At 41.8% G+C, this 20724-nt stretch overlaps 1 protein-coding gene across 1 annotated transcript in view; it reads left to right on the top strand.

Moving 5' to 3' along the window:
- Nucleotides 1-2438: 2438 nt before the first annotated feature.
- Nucleotides 2439-20724, top strand: part of LOC120044151 (ribonuclease inhibitor-like) — a gene marked incomplete at its 3' end in the record, with an annotated part of 163035 nt that continues 144749 nt past the window's right edge. Inside the window, exons 1-5 of the mRNA XM_038988733.1 lie at nt 2439-2616; nt 5841-5936; nt 7867-7971; nt 12467-12630; nt 16946-17022. Coding sequence (XP_038844661.1) covers nt 2582-2616; nt 5841-5936; nt 7867-7971; nt 12467-12630; nt 16946-17022 — 477 coding nt within the window. The remainder of the gene's footprint in view (nt 2617-5840; nt 5937-7866; nt 7972-12466; nt 12631-16945; nt 17023-20724) is intronic.

Here is a 20724-nt window from a genome sequence, read left to right as displayed (position 1 = left end):
TATATTGCTTAACAAGTCACATAAGTTGCATTGATTCTGTGTGCAAGTGTTTAACATTATTTTTGAACGACTACCTCATCTTTGTACCCCACACATACAATTATCTGTAAGGTCCCTCAGTCGAGCAGTGAATTTTAAACACAGATTCAACCATAAAGACCAGGTAAGTTTTCCAACGCTTCACAAAGGCCACCTATTGGCAGATGGGTAAAAATATTTTTTAAAAGCAGACATACTGTAGAATATCCCTTTGAGCGTGGTGAAGTTACTAATTACACTTTGGATGGTGTATCAATACAACCAGTCAATACAAAGATACAGGCGTCCTTCCTAACTCAGTTGCCGGAGAGGAAGAAAACTGCTCAGGGATTCCAACATGAGGTCAGTTGCAACTTTAAAAGAGTTACAGAGTTTAGCGGCTGTGATAGGATAAAAACAGAGGATGAATCAACAACGTTGTTACACCACAATACTAACCTATTTGACAGCAAAAAGATGGAAGCCTGAACAGAAAATAAATATTCCAAAACATGCATCCTGTTTGCAAAAAGTCACTAAAGTAATACTGCACAAAATGTGGCAAAACAATTAACTTCGTCCTGAATACAAAGTGTTATGTTTGGGGCAAATCTAATACAACACATTTCTGATTACTGCTTTCCATATTTTCAAGCATAGTGGTGGCTGCATCATGTTATGGGTATGCTTGTAATCGTTAAGGACTGGGGAGTTTTTCAGGATAAAAAATAAATCTATGGAGCTAAGCACAGGCAAAGTCCTAAATGAAAACCTGGTTCAGTCTTCTTTCAACCAGAAATGAATTCACCTTTCAGCAGGACAATAACCTAAAACATTGGAATGTTCGTGAGTGGCAAGTTACAGTTTTGACTTAAATCTACTTGAAAATCTATGGCAACACTTGAAAATTGTTGTCCAGAAAGGCTCAATAACCAATTTAACAGAACTTGAAGAATGCAGCTTTTGGACAATCTGGTACACCTCTTAACATCAATTTGCAGCAGAGTAGTTAACCCTATGGCAAATATTGATGTCCTGAAGGATGCCATTGATGGACATCTCAGTCCATCACCATACCTTGGGTACCTTTTCGAGAGCACGGTGTACCAACTCAGTCTTGCGCCAGAGGACAAAAGGTCATTCGGAGACAGTGCATCAACTACATTGTTGCTTTAAGCAAGGAGCTGCAAGCAAGGCTCCCAGACAACCTTGAAGCCTTGCGACACATGGCCTTGTTCAGTGTTAAGGAAACGCTAAAGCACAATAAAGGCACCACTGAAATTATTAAAGTAGCTGAGCTTCTGGGATACCAGCCCCAAACAATTGATAAAATTGTTTCCCAATGGAGAAACAGCTAGCAGCTAGCCATCTGTTTAGGTGGGACTCAACTGTTTTGGAGTGAAGTGAATAACTAAACAGACTCTTCTGGGTCAAATCCATTTGAAGAACTGTGCAAAGCTACACTCGATGTCCTCTCCTTGCCAAACTCAAATGAGGAGGTTGAACGGCTGTTCAGCCAAATGAGTGTGGTCAAGTCAAAGTTAAGAAACAGAATGTCACTGCACTCTCAACTCCATACTCCTGGTGCGGTATGGACTGAAGCTGGCTGGTGATACCTGTTACCAGCATAAACTACCAAGTGAAGTTCTGCAGTTTGCCACCACAGCAGCATACAGCTTTAAGGCCACTCCATCCTCTTCTGCTGGTTCCAGCTCTGTGTTAATGCAGTTGGACAGTGAAGATGATTTCCTTGCCAATCTATGATTCATCATATTTACAGTACGTAAGCAAGGAGTGGACTTTTTGGAACTGGCGGAGACACACAGCTGATAGTGGCAGTGTGCACTGCAGTGTGAGCAAGAACAGTGGCAATATCTGGAGGAAACCATTGAGCAGCTAACCAGCCAAGCAGCACAACAACCTGGAGAGAGCTGGAGAGAGATGCCTAGCGCACATATCATTATTTGAGTTAAGTTGCTTGTTCAATAAGATAACATATATACCTTGTTATTAGCTTGTACCTATAATTGTTGATCAGTTAGGTAGCATGTTAACTAACTACCAATACACTGCTTAAAACTATAATTGTTCAGAATGTGTAGGTTTAGTAGTTAAAAATAAAATAAATAAAATGTAATTGTTCATTAATGTGTAATGTGTAATTGTTCAATAATTCAATGTGTTGTGTTAAAAAATAAAACTATCTGATCATATGAAATGTGTTGTGTTTATATTACTTTTACAAATAAAAATATGTGATAATAAATAAACAAATCTAAACTAACAAATGTCAAATCATATTTGTCGCCCAGATGGCCAGTCAATTTGAGTAACGTTATTGTGTATTCTACGCAATGACGCAGTTTTACGTTATTACGTAATGACGCCATAACGTCACAATGTCATTTTAGCAACTTTTAGCAACAAATCTGCCTCTAGCAACTTCCCCTGAAAATTAGTTGGCAACACTGTTTCCTGATATGAAATTGAAAGTCAATTTGGAGCCTAACGCATCTACAAAATGGCTGTTGAAACTGTGGCGCACATTTCTCGGCAACATTAGATGTCTGATAAATGTATTGAAAGAAGCAGACTCTGGTAAGTCTAGAGGCTACCTAAAATTTTCTTTACATTTGAGAATACACGAAAAAATAAATCGTATAAATTCTAAATAAATGATATTTAATTAGCACACAAAATCCATGAAAAACGATAGCATGACAAACCAATAAATATGTTGCAGCCTAGAGGTAGGTAAATGGTTGTCTCTTCCTTGTCTTCTCTCTCGCGTTGGCGAGAATGATAAAGAACTGTAGGCTACGTGTGTGCATTGCAGAGGCCCGTTGGAGGCTTGACAACTTTGGCCAATTGCAGTAAAAAAAAAAACTAAAATCACCGTGTCTGCCTTGATGTTTATAAAACTCCACCGTCCCCCTCTTGTGCAGTGGAACCCAGAACGATATGTGACCACTTGGTTATAGTGACGCTGTTCTGCCGAGGACACCCACACTAGGGTGGCCACCGCAAAGCCCAAGAGCCTGACCCTCTGGAAGTTGCTGTAGCCCTGCTTGGGATATTTAGCTTAAATTGGCTATTGTTTGAGATGCAGGGCCGGTTCTACCTTGGTATGTCAGCGTGGGAAATTGGAAATGTGAATTGGGGCAAGTTGGAAGTAATAATGCATTGAGGTTATAGTTTATTGAGATGCGTGAATGCACCACACCAAAAGCTTGATTGTAATGGCTGTTTTAAAACGAATTTCCTGCAATTCTACGTAATGACTTATGTTCACTACTTGGTCAATTGATTTAATGATTTAAATCTATGCAAATGTATTATATGAATAGATGGTTAACTTATCTGTTTTATTTTATTCTGCAATAAGGAATATTGTAAACATGTGTTCAAGCTAATCGAATCAAAGTTTATTTAGCGCAGTACTTTTAGATCCACGAATGGCGATCCAATCATTTAAAATAACATTCATCAAGATCGATTGTCTATGCCTAATAGTCCTACTCATTATTATTATTATTGTTACTACAAATAGAAGATTATCACTACTCACAATGGTGCTCGTTTAATCAAGTTAGATCAAAGCTGAATCAATGTCTTGCAAAATCACATAGCGATTCATTTGTATTTTACGTAACATAACCGACTATAATAATATAGTAGGTCTATAACGTCGCGGATACAACACAAACACCTAATTTCTATTAAGATTTTAGAATGGTTAGCTGAAGCTGAAAAATACTCTCATGCGCCAAAACTCAACAGAGCCACTAGCCAGGATATATGCTTTGATTGAAACAAAATACAAAGACTTATACTTTGTGAACACAATCTGCTCTAATTATCTCTCGAAACAGTAATTCAAGAAGATCGAAATGGATAGGCTATTCCATTGTAACTGAGATCAATCAAATAATTGTTATTCAGATGCAATTTCACCAGTAAAACGTGAAGAATTATCATTCATGATTGACAGTGATGATGGCCTATTTTGAAATGAGTTATGCCTGACTTGGTGTTTGAGGGTATTACAAATATAAAAGCATTTTTTTACATTCTCTTGCGGGCATAGGCAGACGTGCAATTGTAGGATGTATTTTATGCATATTCTGTAACAGCACTCTCAAATCCTGTTCCTGGAGAGCTACCCTTCTGTAGGTTTTCATTCCAACTCAAAACTAGCGCACTTGATTTAAATAATTAGTTTATAAGATGAATCAGGTTAGTTACATTTGGGGTTGGAGCAGTGGCGGTTCTATGGCTCCCTCGGGCTTCCAGTGGGGAGACCTGAGGTCAACCTACCCCCGTCCCCCTACCTCGGGCTTCCAGTGGGGAGACCTGAGGTCAACCTACCCCCGTCCCCCTACCTCGGGCTTCCAGTGGGGAGACCTGAGGTCAACCTACCCCCGTCCCCCTACCTCGGGCTTCCAGTGGGGAGACCTGAGGTCAACCTACCCCGTCCCCCTACCTCGGGCTTCCAGTGGGGAGACCTGAGGTCAACCTACCCCCGTCCCCCTACCTCGGGCTTCCAGTGGGGAGGCCTGAGGTCAACCTACCCCCGTCCCCCTACCTCGGGCTTCCAGTGGGGAGACCTGAGGTCAACCTACCCCCGTCCCCCTACCTCGGGCTTCCAGTGGGGAGACCTAAGGTCAACCTACCCCCGTCCCCCTACCTCGGGCTTCCAGTGGGGAGACCTGAGGTCAACCTACCCCCGTCCCCCTTCACATCTCATACTTCTGAGTGGGAGACCTTCCCAGGCAGTAGCCTGCCTAGCTCACAAACTAGAATCAGGATGCCCACTCCGACAAGGTTAATTGACCCACAGTCCCACACGGGGACATGATATCATTGACTTGACGTGCAAATGAGCGATAGAAAACCGATCACGCAAATGTCACCATTCCGAATATTTATTATTATTATTATATATTTTGTTGTTGGTGCGGGCGCCCCGTGCTGCCCCCATCAAGATACCGCTCTGGGCGGATGTCCATGTCGCCTATACCTAAATCCGCCACTGGGTTGGTGTGAGACCCTACAGGAGGGTAGCTCCAGGAACAGGGTTGGAGAGCCCTGTAATGATACGCTATTCAATAGGCTACATCTGTCCTGACAAACTTTGATTGAGGAAATTATAACGTCATTTACATATTTGTTGCTCTCCCTCATCTAAAAAGAAATACACAACTGCTTATCATCCATACCGACCTGATGGCCTCCGTTGGAAATGTTTTGAACAATATCAGGCCTAGGCTACATTCTCTGTCCTTGTACTGTTATGCCTATAATGTTATGTGGACTGATCTGAACAGGTTGGTCATCTATGATATGTAGCTATAACCGAGGTATAGACTTCCATCTGCATATCACTAACAAACCGCTATTATACATCATAACCTAGCCTACTTTACATAATATAAAATCTCTTTCTGAATGGATCAATCATGCCCATTTTAGCCCTTCTGTTTACATTCTCAGATACGTTTAGAAAAGGACCGATTGAAAGACAATAAATAGCCTACTTTTAATGAATAAAAATAAGTGTGAGACATGGCCTTGTGTTGCTGCACTGTCTAGAACTACCTTAACAAACAGTGACTTATTATTAGTTCATTGACAGTTACCATGGAGAAGAGATGTCACAACTACATGTTCATGTGCTTGCATTAAATCGCCTGACTGTTTCGATATGTCTGTTAGTAAATGTTGTATTTCTCAAAGATATAATGAATGAAAGAGAACAATTGACATTCAAGAATTAGTTGTCACTGTGTTAACCACAACCAACATGTTGGATCTCTGTTTAGTGGTCAGTGCTCTAAAATGAGTCTCTCTGTGGAGAAAGAGGGGGGCCCTGTCTCTAAAACGAGTCTCTCTGGGGAACATGACACCAAAGCTAAGAGGTGAGATGACAATGTATTCATTATTAATTGTTTATTTCCAAAAAACTATATCCCCCCAAAAAATCCATCAGAAATGATTGCGTATTTATACCTTCAATATTACTGTTCGCAGATGTTTAATTAATAGATTTGAAATATGTATATATATATGTATATGTTTTTTTCCCTAAACGCTATATATCCATATATATATATATATACACTGTTCAAAAAAATAAAGGGAACACTAAAATAACACATCCTAGATCTGAATGAATGAACTATTCTTATTAAATACTTTTTTCTTTACATAGTTGAATGTGCTGACAACAAAATCACACAAAAATTATCAATGGAAATCAAATTTATCAACCCATGGAGGTCTGGATTTGGAGTCACACTCAAAATTAAAGTGGAAAACCACACTACAGGCTGATCCAACTTTTATGTAATGTCCTTAAAACAAGTCAAAATGAGGCTCAGTAGTGTGTGTGGCCTCCACGTGCCTGTATGACCTCCCTACAACGCCTGGACATGCTCCTGATGAGGTGGCGGATGGTCTCCTGAGGGATCTCCTCCCAGACCTGGACTAAAGCATCCGCCAACTCCTGGACAGTCTGTGGTGCAACGTGGCGTTGGTGGATGGAGCGAGACATGATGTCCCAGATGTGCTCAATTGGATTCAGGTCTGGGGAACGGGCGGGCCAGTCCATAGCATCAATGCCTTCCTCTTGCAGGAACTGCTGACACACTCCAGCCACATGAGGTCTAGCATTGTCTTGTATTAGGAGGAACCCAGGGCCAACCGCACCAGCATATGGTCTCACAAGGGGTCTGAGGATCTCATCTCGGTACCTAATGGCAGTCAGGCTACCTCTGGCGAGCCCATGGAGGGCTGTGCGGCCCCCCAAAGAAATGCCACCCCACGCCATGACTGACCCACCGCCAAACCGGTCATGCTGGAGGGTGTTGCAGGCAGCAGAACGTTCTCCACGGCGTCTCCAGACTGTCACGTCTGTCACATGTGCTCAGTGTGAACCTGCTTTCATCTGTGAAGAGCACAGGGCGCCAGTGGCGAATTTGCCAATCTTGGTGTTCTCTGGCAAATGCCAAACGTCCTGCACGGTGTTGGGCTGTAAGCACAACCCCCACCTGTGGACGTCGGGCGCTCATACCACCCTCATGGAGTCTGTTTCTGACCGTTTGAGCAGACACATGCACATTTGTGGCCTGCTGGAGGTCATTTTGCAGGGCTCTGGCAGTGCTCCTCCTTGCACAAAGGCGGAGGTAGCGGTCCTGCTGCTGGGTTGTTGCCCTCCTACGGCCTCCTCCACGTCTCCTGATGTACTGGCATGTCTCCTGGTAGCGCCTCCATGCTCTGGACACTACGCTGACAGACACAGCAAACCTTCTTGCCACAGCTCGCATTGATGTGCCATCCTGGATGAGCTGCACTACCTGAGCCACTTGTGTGGGTTGTAGACTCCGTCTCATGCTACCACTAGAGTGAAAGCACCGCCAGCATTCAAAAGTGACCAAAACATCAGCCAGGAAGCATAGGAACTGAGAAGTGGTCTGTGGTCACCACCTGCAGAACCACTCCTTTATTGGGGGTGTCTTGCTAATTGCCTATAATTTCCACCTGTTGTCTATTCCATTTGCACAACAGCATGTGAAATTTATTGTCAATCAGTGTTGCTTCCTAAGGGGACATTTTGATTTCACAGAAGTGTGATTGACTTGGAGTTACATTGTGTTCTTTAAGTGTTCCCTTTATTTTTTTGAGCAGTGTATATATATATATATATATCGGAAAATATTCAGACCCCCTTTACTTTTTTCAAATTTTGTTACTTTACAGCCTTATTTTAAAATGGATTAAATAGTTTTTGTGTACTGAGTTCAGAGTAAATGAGAGACTGTAGTAATGTTTGTCTCTGTTGTGTTGAAGCCCAATCAAGCAGGAGAGAACAGACAGCTGTGTGTCCATGAACAGTGACCGGTCTATGGGACTACCTATAGACTTCAAAAAGGGATATTTTTCTCCTGAAAAAAGGTAACGAGCTTATGGGTCATGGTCAGTGAGTTAAACAGCACTGTCTCTAGTCATTTCTCCTCTCCCATTTTCCCATACATTTTTGTTGCTTTCATTATCCATAGGCTTGTCCTTTTGATCAATTTTCATAGTCCTAACACCATATTGTTCCCACTTTAAATCACGTGTAGCTTATAATGCCTTCATAATGCCTTCTTCATAAGCACTACATGAATATGTTACACAGCATCTATAACCGTATGTCATTCTTTATAAAGGGTTCATAAATGTGGCATAACTGTGTGACATAACCACCAATGTCAAATGTGACATAACCACAATGAAATACAATGAAAACAGGTCCATACTGGACTAACAACAGCATGACTGCTTGGTTATAAAAAGGGGAGGGGTCAGAAAGAGAGGGAAAGGGAGAGACAGAGATTCAAACTATTGTTGTTACATTTGGAAACTACGCTCATGGAAATAAGAATACTTAGCACCCTAACCACCGCTCATTCGGATAAGAAATGCAACGTACAGTGTGGCAAAAAAGTATTTAGTCAGCCACCAATTGTGCAAGTTCTCCCACTTAAAAAGATGAGAGGCCTGTAATTTTCATCATAGGTACACTTCAACTATGACAGACAAAATGAGGGGGAAAAAATCCAGAAAATCACATTGTAGGATTTTTAATTATGAAAATTATGGTGGAAAATAAGTATTTGGTCAATAACAAAAGTTTATCTCAATACTTTGTTATATACCCTTTGTTGGCAATGACAGAGGTCAAACGTTTTCTGTAAGTCTTCACAAGGTTTTCACACACTGTTGCTGGTATTTTGGCCCATTCCTCCATGCAGATCTCCTCTAGAGCAGTGATGTTTTGGGGCTGTTGCTGGGCAACACGGACTTTCAACTCCCTCCAAAGATTTTCTATGTGGTTGAGATCTGGAGACTGGCTAGGCCACTCCAGGACCTTGAAATGCTTCTTACGAAGCCACTCCTTCGTTGCCCGGGCGGTGTGTTTGGGATCATTGTCATGCTGAAAGACCCAGCCACGTTTCATCTTCAATGCCCTTGCTGATGGTAGGCTTTGTTACTTTGGTCCCAGCTCTCTGCAGGTCATTCACTAGGTCCCCCCGTGTGGTTCTGGGATTTTTGCTCACCGTTCTTGTGATCATTTTGACCCCACGGGGTGAGATCTTGCGTGGAGCCCCAGATCGAGGGAGATTATCAGTGCTCTTGTATGTCTTCCATTTCCTAATAATTGCTCCCACAGTTGATTTCTTCAAACCAAGCTGCTTACCTATTGCAGATTCAGTCTTCCCAGCCTGGTGCAGGTCTACAATTTTGTTTCTGGTGTCCTTTGACAGCTCTTTGGTCTTGGCCATAGTGGAGTTTGGAGTGTGACTGTTTGAGGTTGTGGACAGGTGTCTTTTATACTGATAACAAGTTCAAACAGGTGCCATTAATACAGGTAACGAGTGGAGGACAGAGGAGCCTCTTAAAGAAGGTCTGTGAGAGCCAGAAATCTTGCTTGTTTGTAGGTGACCAAATACTTATTTTCCACCATAATATGCAAATAAATTCATAAAAAATCCTACAATGTGATTTTCTGGATTTTTTTTTCTCATTTTGTCTGTCATAGTTGAAGTGTACCTATGATGAAAATTACAGGCCTCTCTCATCTTTTTAAGTGGGAGAACTTGCACAATTGGTGGCTGACTAAATACTTTTTTGCCCCACTGTATATACAGTATTTACGCGTAGCTGTCCTTGATCGTCGTCTCTCTGTTGAACCACTTTCTCAAAAAGGGTTTGAATGTCCAATCCCACTTCGGTGTGAGACTCGGCTTGTCTTCGAGTACTTCAGATGTACCAACGGTTGTCTGAGAGGGATTGTCCTTCCCACCTTGTGCCTATAGTAAATGTTCTAGACTTCTTTACATGCCAGCTGCAGACTGGTAATGATACGGTCTAGTGAGTTTCTTCTTGTGTAGAGATTGAGAGTTTCAGAGTTTCTCACCATTTCAAACGTGTGGACTAACATCTCACGTTTCCTGGTCTGTAGAGGTTCAACCGTTTGTAACATTGAGCTTGCACTTCACATCAGCTGGTCCGATGTAAATTTTGTTACGAAGGCTTTTATACTCGGGTAAAAAGGGGGCGTTCCATCACGCCGACACAATGTCTGTGCTGACTTGGGCATGGTTACTGACTGGGCAAAAGTTTATATAAAAACAATTATCTCATTAGAAGGCTAAAATCACATTGCTATCTTCACAAAAGTACAAAAGTACTTAATCATATATTTTATACAACATTTAGATGTAAACTTGACAGGTAGACTGCGTACCCTTTCAGAGTTAGTTATTTCGTTTTAATGACGTCACAAAATAATAAACAATATGACATGATTATTCTTTAGCTCCCCACTGAACATTACGAACATTCAGAAGTCAGGAAAAATGTTCCAATGTTTACCTTTTTTTAAAATAAAAAAAAGATTTTGGCGGAAAGAGTCTCTCTCTACACACAGCACATTCCTTTCCCAATACTGCAGGCAAGAAAGACCTTTTTGCGGCACACAATTTATGACCGTGTGTTAAGGTGTCAAAACCGGCTATCTGTCAGCCATTATCCAAGCTGATCTGGCACCTTTGATCCTCACCAAGGAGAGAGTCATGACACTGTTGAGCGTGAAAAACCCAGCAGCGTTGCAGTTGTTGACATATAAACCAGTGTACCTGGCACCTACTACCATACCCCATTCAAAGGCACTTAAGTCTTTTGTCTTGCCCATTCACCCTCTGAATGGCACACATACACAATCCATTTCTCAATTGTCTCAAGGCTTAAAAATCCGTTAACCTGTCTCCGTTCCCTTCATCTACACTGATTGAAGTGGATTTAACAAGTGACCTCAATATGGGATCATACCTTTCACCTGGATTTACCTGGTAAGTCTATGTCATGGAAAGAGTTCTTAATGTTTTGTATGGTCAGTGTATGTGCTGTGTAATAGCCTGTGGAAGACATTACACCAAGAAACACTTACCTTGATGAAAGCCTCCAACCTAAAAATAAATGAAGGTGTCTTTCTTCTGGAACCAAGTCACATGTTCCTCAGTGCACAAACATGCACACAACAAAAACGAGCCAAACCGTGCAGTACTGGGCTCAGTCAGGTCTTTGACACATTCACCCACTCCCCCGCTGAAAGATCAGCCACAAAATGTTGGCACCATTGTAACAGGTTGTAATCAAGCCATAGTCTCCATGGGAACAGAAGAGTAATACCTGGTGTGGTAGTCTCGAGGCGGCAGGTAGCCTAGTGGTTACAGCTTTGGTTGCTGGATCAAATCCCAGAGCTGACAAGGTAAAAACCTGTCGTTCTGCCCCTGAGCAAGGCAGTTAACCCACTGTTCCCCGGGTGCCGAAGACGTGGATGTCGATTAGGCAGCCCCCGGCACCTCTCTGATTCAGAGGGTTTGGGTTAAATGCGGAAGACACATTTCAGTTGAAAGCATTCAGTTGTGCAACTGAATAGGTATCCCCTTTCCCAGGTTGGAATACTCTAAATCATCTTGGCTCTGACACAGACACATCCACAAACAGACACAAATGCAAGCTTTGCAGGTCCATCAACCCATTTAGATACCTCTCACACCCTACTGTAACCTGTGGATCATCAGAGAACCGTCATAAATCAGCAGAACATTAATAACATGCTTATTGACACTTTATGTAGTGTCCTGTAATACTTTGTTTGTAGTGAGACACCTTTAATCATTCATAACATATTCATAAATGCTTTATCATATGATGCTGTACTTACTATAAAGTCAGACACATTTGGTCATTCATAACACATACATAAAGGCTTAATGATGTAAACACGAATGTAATAACCCTTAGGGAAATTCACTAACAACTAAAATAAATAAACATTAAAGATATGTTTAAACCATACATTTTATTTTTACATTTTTTTAACAATACACATACATTAAGTTTTAAAAAGTCCAGCAATGTGCTGAACGTTACACAGGGCTTTGAGTAGTGTAGCTTGTTCCTGAGCTGGCGGACATACTGCAATGGTTCTTGCCTCCCTTCCTGCTGGAGGTACTGCATGTTAGTTCCAACCTTAAAGTGATCGCGGGAATAGAACTCACTATCCTGATTTATAAAGCCTTTATTAAGCGATGCTTATGCCACCTTTTATGAAACACGTGTTTATATCCTATTTGACATAGTGGGTTATGTCACATTTGACATTGGTGGTTATGTCACACAGTTATGCCATGAACACTTTATAGAGCATGACATACGGTTATAGATGATTTGTGAGACGTTTATGAAGGCCTTATAACCTGCACGGCATGTAAAGTGGATCCAAAATATTAAACAAACATAACATTCCCTCCCTGAGTGTGTTTGTGTGTCTGTGTGTGTGTTTGTTTGTGAGTGTGTGTGCTGGATGAGGAGATGTAATCTCATGTTTTGACCACAGAAACCAACGGGAGAGATCTTTTGTGAAGAACGAGATGAAGATGTTCAAGAGGATTCTTAGTCCAGAACTCCTACAAGGCTTTGAGAGTCAGAAGCAGGATGAGGAAGTGGTGGACGCTGAAGATGAGAAGCAGGAGAGCAGTGCCAGAGACGCACTGTATAAAAGTAAGAGCTGTCTGCCTCATGTTGAATGCTGTTTTATAACAAACATTTAAAAGTTGTAGCTAAAGTACAGCTAAAGTAGCTGTGTAACTCAATTATATTGTAGCATCATAACCACAAGACCTAGTGACCTCATCAAGAAGCCCCTGACCTCTAGGGGCCCCCAAAACATATCAAATTATACATAGAACATAAAATATGATAGCAAAATGTGTAGAATTGCAGGAAACTAGATATAAAGATACAAAAAAAATTCTCAGCCGAAATTGATTTGGGGAATGGATATACTAGATCAAGATGATGTTACTATTGATTTTAACATTATCCATTAGCCTTTACATATGTTTATATTGGTGATTTTGTTATTTCAGGGGGAATTTGCTATGTATAGACCCATAAACTAAATTAGTGTAATAATTTAACAAATATTTGTTTAGTGTCTCTTTCACTAGGGTAGACCTGGTTTATGAGAGCATTGGGACATAGCCACAGGTGTAGACCTGGTTCGTATGGGTCTTTGGGCTAAGATATGCAGTTGTAGATCTAGTTTATATTAGTATTGGGAACAAATGGGTTAACACAACACCTAGTGACCTCGTCAAGTAACAGCATGGATGTGTTGTGTTGATTAATTTAGACAGAGGGAAGAGAAGAGAGACAAAGGAGAGAGAGAGAGAGAGAGGAGAGACAACATTAATAATACCAGCAATAATTATATAATCAGTTAAACCAGGGAGCACTGCATTATGAAAACATTTACACATTTATACAGGAGGTTAAGAGAATCGATTATTATGATTTTACAACTTCATAACACAGTCCTACAATAATGTAGGCATTAAAACAGACCTAATATTAATATCCTCTGTGTTGTGTTATTTCTTCATTCAGATGAGCTTGCTGTGATTTGTCAACGTGAACTCAAGTCTAATCTAAAGAAGAAGTTTCAATGTGTTTTTGAGGGAATCGCTAAACAAGGAAACCCAACACTTCTCAATAAGATCTACACAGAGCCCTACATGACAGAGGGTGGAACAGGAGAGGTCAATAATGAACATGAGTTGAGACAGATTGAGACAACAACCAGGAAACAAGCAAGACCAGAGACTGCAATCAAATGTAACGACATCTTCAAACCCTTAACTGGACAAGACAAACTTATCAGAACTGTGCTGACAAAGGGAGTCGCTGGCATTGGAAAAACAGTCTCTGTGCAGAAGTTCATTCTGGACTGGGCTGAAGGAAAAGAAAATCAGGATGTTCAATTTGTATTTTCATTCCCTTTTCGGGAGCTGAATTTGATGAAAGGGGAAAAACACACTTTGATTGAACTTCTCAATCACTTCTCAATGGAAACCAAAGAATCAAGAATCTCCAACTACAACAAGTACAAAGTTCTGTTCATCTTTGATGGTCTGGATGAGTGCCGACTGCCCCTAGACTTCAAGAAGAACAAGATCTGTTGTGACGTCACAAAGTCAACCTCTGTGGATGTTCTGCTGACAAATCTCATCAAGGGAAATCTGCTTCCCTCTGCTCTCCTCTGGATAACTACCCGACCTGCAGCAGCCAATAAGATCCCTTCAGGGTGTGTTGACCAGGTGACAGAGGTACGAGGGTTCAATGACCCACAGAAGGAAGAATACTTCAGAAAGAGATTCAGTGATGATGAGGACCTGGCCAGCAGAATCATCTCACACATAAAGGCATCAAGGAGCCTCCACATCATGTGCCACATTCCAGTCTTCTGTTGGATTTCTGCAACAGTCCTTGAACACATGCTGAAACATAAGAGAGAAGAGATGCCCAAGACTCTGACTGAGATGTACACACACCTTCTGGAGTTTCATACCAAACAGAAGAATGAGAAGTATCTTGGGAAAGAAGAGACAGGTCCACACTGGAATAAAGAGAGCATTCTGTCACTGGGAAAACTGGCTTTTCAACAGCTTGTCAAGGGCAATCTGATTTTCTATCAAGAAGACCTGAAAAGGGCTGGCATTGAGGCCAATGAAGCCTCAGTGTACTCAGGATTGTGCACACAGCTCTTTAAAGAGGAATGTGGGCTGTACCAGGACAAGGTGTACTGCTTCGTGCATCTGAGCATTCAGGAGTTTCTGGCTGCTGTATATGTGTTGTTCTCATTCATCAACAACAATGAGAATCTAATGGCCAAACCGCAATCAATGTCCAGAAATGTTTTTGCGCTGTTCAGAGACAAGCCTGAAGTTACTTCCTACAAGAGTGCTGTGGATAAAGCATTACAAAGTGAGACGGGAAACCTGGACCTTTTCCTCCGCTTCCTTCTGGGCCTCTCACTGGAGTCCAATCAGAAGCTCTTACGAGGTCTACTGACAAAGACAAGAAGCAGCTCACAGAGCCATGAAGAAACAGTCAAGTACATCAAGGAGAAGATCAGGGAGAATCCCTCTCCAGAGAGGTGCATCAATCTGTTCCACTGTCTGAATGAACTGAATGACCATTCTCTAGTGGAGGAGATCCAAAGATACCTGAGATCAGGAAGTCTTTCAGAAGCAAAACTGTCACCTGCACAGTGGTCAGCTCTGGTCTTTGTGTTGCTGACTTCAGAAAAAGAGCTGGATGTGTTTGACCTGAAGAAATACCTCAGATCAGAGGAAGGTCTTCTGAGGCTGCTGCCAGTGGTCAAAGCCTCCAGAGCTGCTCTGTGAGTACATAAAATGACATTTCAGTACTAATCATCAGGAAGAAATATTCAGTTTAGAGAAAAATTTGTTATAATATGTGTATAATATTATATTAAAAAACATATTGAATCAATGCATTGATATTCACATTAGTATAAAATTTATGACCATATAATTCTAGGAGACGGAAGATAAATCTATATGTTGTTTGAGAGAATAAACCAAATGCGTCTGCCATTGTCCTTCTACACTACTGGTATTAAATTAACAGTGTGTTTGTGAAATTATGATGATCTCTTTGTCAGGCTGTCAGGCTGTGGAGTCAAAGAGAAAGGCTGTGCTTCTCTGGTCTCAGCTCTGAGGTCAAACCCCTCACACCTGAGAGAGCTGGATCTGAGTAACAATGACCTGAAGGATTCAGGAGTGAAGCTGCTCTCTGCTGGACTGGGGAATCCTTACTGTAAACTGGAGACTTTGAGGTCAGTATTCTTGTATTTGGTCAACAAGTGATAACAATTTGATTGTTAGTGTCAATCAATTCCCCATTACATATATCACCAGTAGTACATTTACCTGTTAATTCTTATCATTTCTAATCTACAATGTTTGTTACTGTGGTTATGGTAATTTATTTTACTATATTCAATATTATTATTTCAGTCTTCCCCTTCTCATTGTCGGAGTGGACACATTTTTTGCATAGTGCACAACCTATGCTATACTTGTGAGAAAAAGTTCTGGTTTATTTCATTCCATTTATGAGTTTTGTCAATTTAGTAATTGTCTTGTTTGGAGCACTCCTGTCACTCCCGTCTCAATCATTGATTGAAAGAACAAACGACTTTTGGTCGACAAATATATATTTTTTGTCGGAAACAGCCTTAGTGTGGACTGTGTACTCAATACAATCTAAATCTGATACCTCAGTCTTTTGACTGATACTGCTTTTAAACTGGTCTGGTCAGAGAAATATGAAATACAAGCAATACTTTGATCATTTGTAATGTCTAGTAATGATACATCCATTTAAATCAAATCAAATGTTATTGGTCATATACACGTGTTTAGCAGATGTTATTGCGGGTGTAGTGAAATGCTTGTGCTTTTAGCTCCGGCAGTACAGTCATTTCTAACAAGTAATATCTAACAGTATTACAACATATACCTAAAATACAGGTAGGTCTAAATATGGAATGGATTACGAATATATACATATGTCAGAGCAGCATTGGACTGAGATACAGTGGCATAGTATAAAATACAGTATAGCATATGAGATGGGTGATGCAATATTTACAAACAATTAAAGTGACTAAGATACTGTAGAATAGTATAGAGTACAGTTTACACATATGAGATGAGTAATGCATGATACGAAGACATTATTAAAGTGGCTAGTGTTTCATTTCCTTAAAGTGGTCAGTGATTCCTAATCTATGTCTATAGGCTGCCACTCCCTGATGTGCTAGTGATGGCTGTTTAGCAGTCTGATGGCCTTGAGATAGAGGCTGTTTTTCAGTCTCTCGGTCCCAGCTTTGATGCACCTGTACTGACCTCTCCTTCTGGATGATAGCGTGGCGAACAGGCAGTGGCTCGGATGGCTGATGTCCTTGATGATCTTTCTGGCCTTCCTATGGCATTGGGTGCTGTAGGTGTCCAGAAGGGCGGGAAGATTGCCCCCGGTAATGCTTTGGGCAGACCGCACCACCCTCTGGAGAGCTTTGCGATTGTGGGAGGTGCAGTTGCCGTACCAGGCGGTGATACAGCCCGACAGGATGCTCTCAATTGTGCATCTGTAAAAGTTTGTGAGGGTTTTAGGTGTTAAGCCAAATTTCTTTAGCCTCCTGAGGTTGAAGAGGCGCTGTTGCTCCTTCTTCATCACACTGTCTGTGTGGGTGGACCATTTCAGTTTGTCAGTGATGTGTACACCAAGGAACTTGAAGCTTTCTACCTTCTCCACTGCGTTCCCATCGAGGTGCTCCCTCTGCTCAAGACCCAGGGCCTCGAGCTTGATGATGAGCTTGGAGGGTACTATGGTGTTGAATGCTGAGCTATAGTCAATGAACAGCATTCTTACATAGGTATGCCTCTTGTCCAGATGGGACAGGGCAGTGTGCAGTGTGGTGGAGATTGCATCGTCTGTGGATCTATTGCGGCGGTAAGCAAATTGAAGAGGGTCCAGGGTGGCAGGTAAGGTGGAGGTGATATGATCCTTTAGTCTCTCAAAGCACTTCATGATGACAGAGGTTAGTGCTTTGGGGCGATAGTCATTTAGTTCAATTACTTTAGCTTTTTTAGGTACAGGGACAATGGTGGCCATCTTGAAGTGGGGACAACAGACTGGGATAGGGATTGATTGAATATATCTGTAAACACACCAGCCAGCTGGTCTGTGCATGCTCTGAGGACGTGGCTAGAAATGAAAAACGTACCCAAATGAAACTGCCTATTTCTCAGCCCCAGAAGCTAGAATGTGCATATAATTGTCAGATTAGGATAGAAAACACTCTAGAGTATAACAGAACTGATATTGCAGGCGAAAACCTGAGGAAAATCCAACCAGGAAGTGCCTAAGAGAAACGAATCTCCCTGTTCCATTGCATGCCTTCCCTCCGTTTAAAGGGATATCAACCAGATTCCTTTCCCTATGGCTTCCACATGGTGTGAACAGTCTTTAGACATAGTTTCAGGCTTTTATTCTGGAAAATGAGCGAGAACGATCACATCGTATCAGTGGATGGCTGGGTGCCAGCAGAGTTTTGTATGCGCAACAGCTTGGAGCAGACATTTTCTCTCTCTCTCCTATTGAAAAAGCTACGGTCCGGTTGAAATATGATCAATTATTTATTGTAAAAACAACCTGAGGATTGATTATAAAAAAACGTTTGACATGTTTCTACGAACTTTACTGATACTATTTGGAATTTTCGTCTGCCCCGTCGTGACTGCTCGAGCCTGTGTATTACTGAACATAACGCGCCAACCAAATTACACAGCTCTCTGGTCTTGGCCATTGTGGAGAGGTTGGAGTCTGTTTGATTGAGTGTGTGGATAGGTGTCTTTTATACAGGTAACGAGTTCAAACAGGTGCAGTTAATACAGGTAATGAGTGAAGGTCATGTGGTCTGATGAGACAAAAATAGAGCTTTTTGGTCTAAACTCCACTCGGTGTGTTTGGAGGAAGAAGAAGGATGAGTACAACCCCAAGAACACCATCCCAACTGTGAAGCATGGAGGTGGAAACATCATTCTTTGGGGATGCTTTTCTGCAAAGGGGACAGGACGACTGCACCGTATTGAGGGGAGGATGGATGGGGCCATGTATCGCGAGATCTTGGCCAACAACCTCCTTCCCTCAGTAAGAGCATTGAAGATGGGTCGTGGCTGGGTCTTCCAGCATGACAACGACCCGAAACACACAGCCAGGGCAACTAAGGAGTGGCTCCGTAAGAAGCATCTCAAAGTCCTGGAGTGGCCTAGCCAGTCTCCAGACCTGAACCCAATAGAAAATCTTTGGAGGGAGCTGAACGTCCGTATTGCCCAGCGACAGCCCCGAAACCTGAAGGATCTGGAGAAGATCTGAATGGAGGAGTGGGCCAACATCCCTGCTGCAGTGTGTGCAAACCTGGTCAAGAACTACACGAAACGTATGATCTCTGTAATTGCAAACAAAGGTTTCTGTACCAAATATTAAGTTCTGCTTTTCTGATGTATCAAATACTTATGTCATGCAATAAAATGCAAATTAATTACTTAAAAATCATACAATGTGACTTTATGGATTTTTGTTTTAGATTCCGTCTCTCACAGTTGAAGTGTACCTATGATAAAAATTACAGACCTCTACATGCTTTTTAAGTAGGAAAACCTGCAAAATATCAAATACTTGTTCTCCCCACTTTACCTGCCTCAGTTACACCAGCTCTGTCAGGAGGAATGGGCCAAAATTTATTGTGGGATGCTTGTGGAAGGCTATCTGAAGGCTACCTGACATTTCACATTCTTAAAATAAAGTGGTGATCCTAACTGACCCAAGACAGGGAATTCTTATTAGGATTAAATGTCAGGAATTGTGAAAAATTTTGTTTAAATGTTTCCGACTTCATCTGTAGGTATCTGGCTAGACTGTAAACTCTCCTTCCAGACGCACATTAAGCATCTCCAATCCAAAGTTAAATCTGGAATCGGCTTCCTATTTTGCAACAAAGCCTCCTTCACTCATGCTGCCAAACTTACCCTCCTAAAACTGACTATCCTACCAATCCTTGACTTCGGCGATGTAATTTACAAATTAGCCTCCAACACTCTACTTAGCAAATTGGATGCAGTCTATCACAGTGGCATCCGTTTTGTCACCAAAGCCCCATATACTACCCACCACTGCAACCTATATGCTCTCGTTGGCTGGTCCTCGCTACATATTCGTCGCCAAACCCACTGGCTCCAGGTCATCTATAAGTCTTTGCTAGGTATAGCTCCGCCTTATCTCAGCTCACTGGTCACCATAGCAATACCCACCCGTAGCACGCGCTCCAGCAGGTATATTTCACTGATCATCCCCAAAGCCAACGCTGCCTTTCCTTCCAGTTCTCTGCTGCCAATGACTGGAACGAATTGCAAAAATCACTGAAGTTGGAGACATATCTCCCTCACTAACTTTAAGCGTCAGCTGCCAGAGCAGCTTACAGATCGCTGCAGCAGTACACAGCCCATCTGTAAATAGCCCATCCATCCAATCAACTACCTACCTCATCCCCATATTTGTTTTGTTTTTTTCTGCTCTTTTGCACACCAGTATTTCTACTTGCAGAATCCTCATCTGCACATATATCACTCCAGTGTAAATTGCTAAATTGTAATTACCTCACCACTATTGGCCTATTTTGTGCCTTACCTCCTTACTTCATTTGCACACACTGTATACAGATTTTTCTATTGTGTTATTGACTGTACATTTGTTCGGTGTTTATCCCATGTGTAACTCTGTGTCGTTTGTTTTTGTCACACTGCTTTGCTTTATCTTGGCCAGGTCGCAGTTGTAAATGAGAACTTGTTCTCAACTGGCCTACCTGGTTAAATACAGGTGAAATAAAAATAAATTTAAAGAAAGCGAGCAAGCGAAGAAGGTGTTCAGCCTGTCCGGAAGCAAGACGTCGGTGTCCGCGACGTGGCTGGTTTTCCTTTTGTAATCCGTGATTGTCTGTAGACCCTGCCACTGTAGACTCTGAGTTGTTGAACTGAGACTCAACTTTGTTCCTATACCGATGTTTATCCTGCTTGATTGCTTTGCGGAGGGAACAACTACATTGTTTGTGTTCTTCCATATTCCCAGTCTTCTTGCCCTGGTCAGTTTTTCGCGAATGCTCCCGTCTATCCAAGGTTTCTAGTTAGGGTAGGTTTTAATAGTCACAGTGGGTACAACATCTCCGAT

This window comes from Salvelinus namaycush, chromosome 3 (assembly GCF_016432855.1).
Source record: "Salvelinus namaycush isolate Seneca chromosome 3, SaNama_1.0, whole genome shotgun sequence".
NCBI lineage: Eukaryota > Metazoa > Chordata > Actinopteri > Salmoniformes > Salmonidae > Salvelinus > Salvelinus namaycush.
The sequence above is the reverse complement of the archived record's forward strand: the minus strand, read 5'-3'. Positions and strand labels throughout refer to the sequence as shown.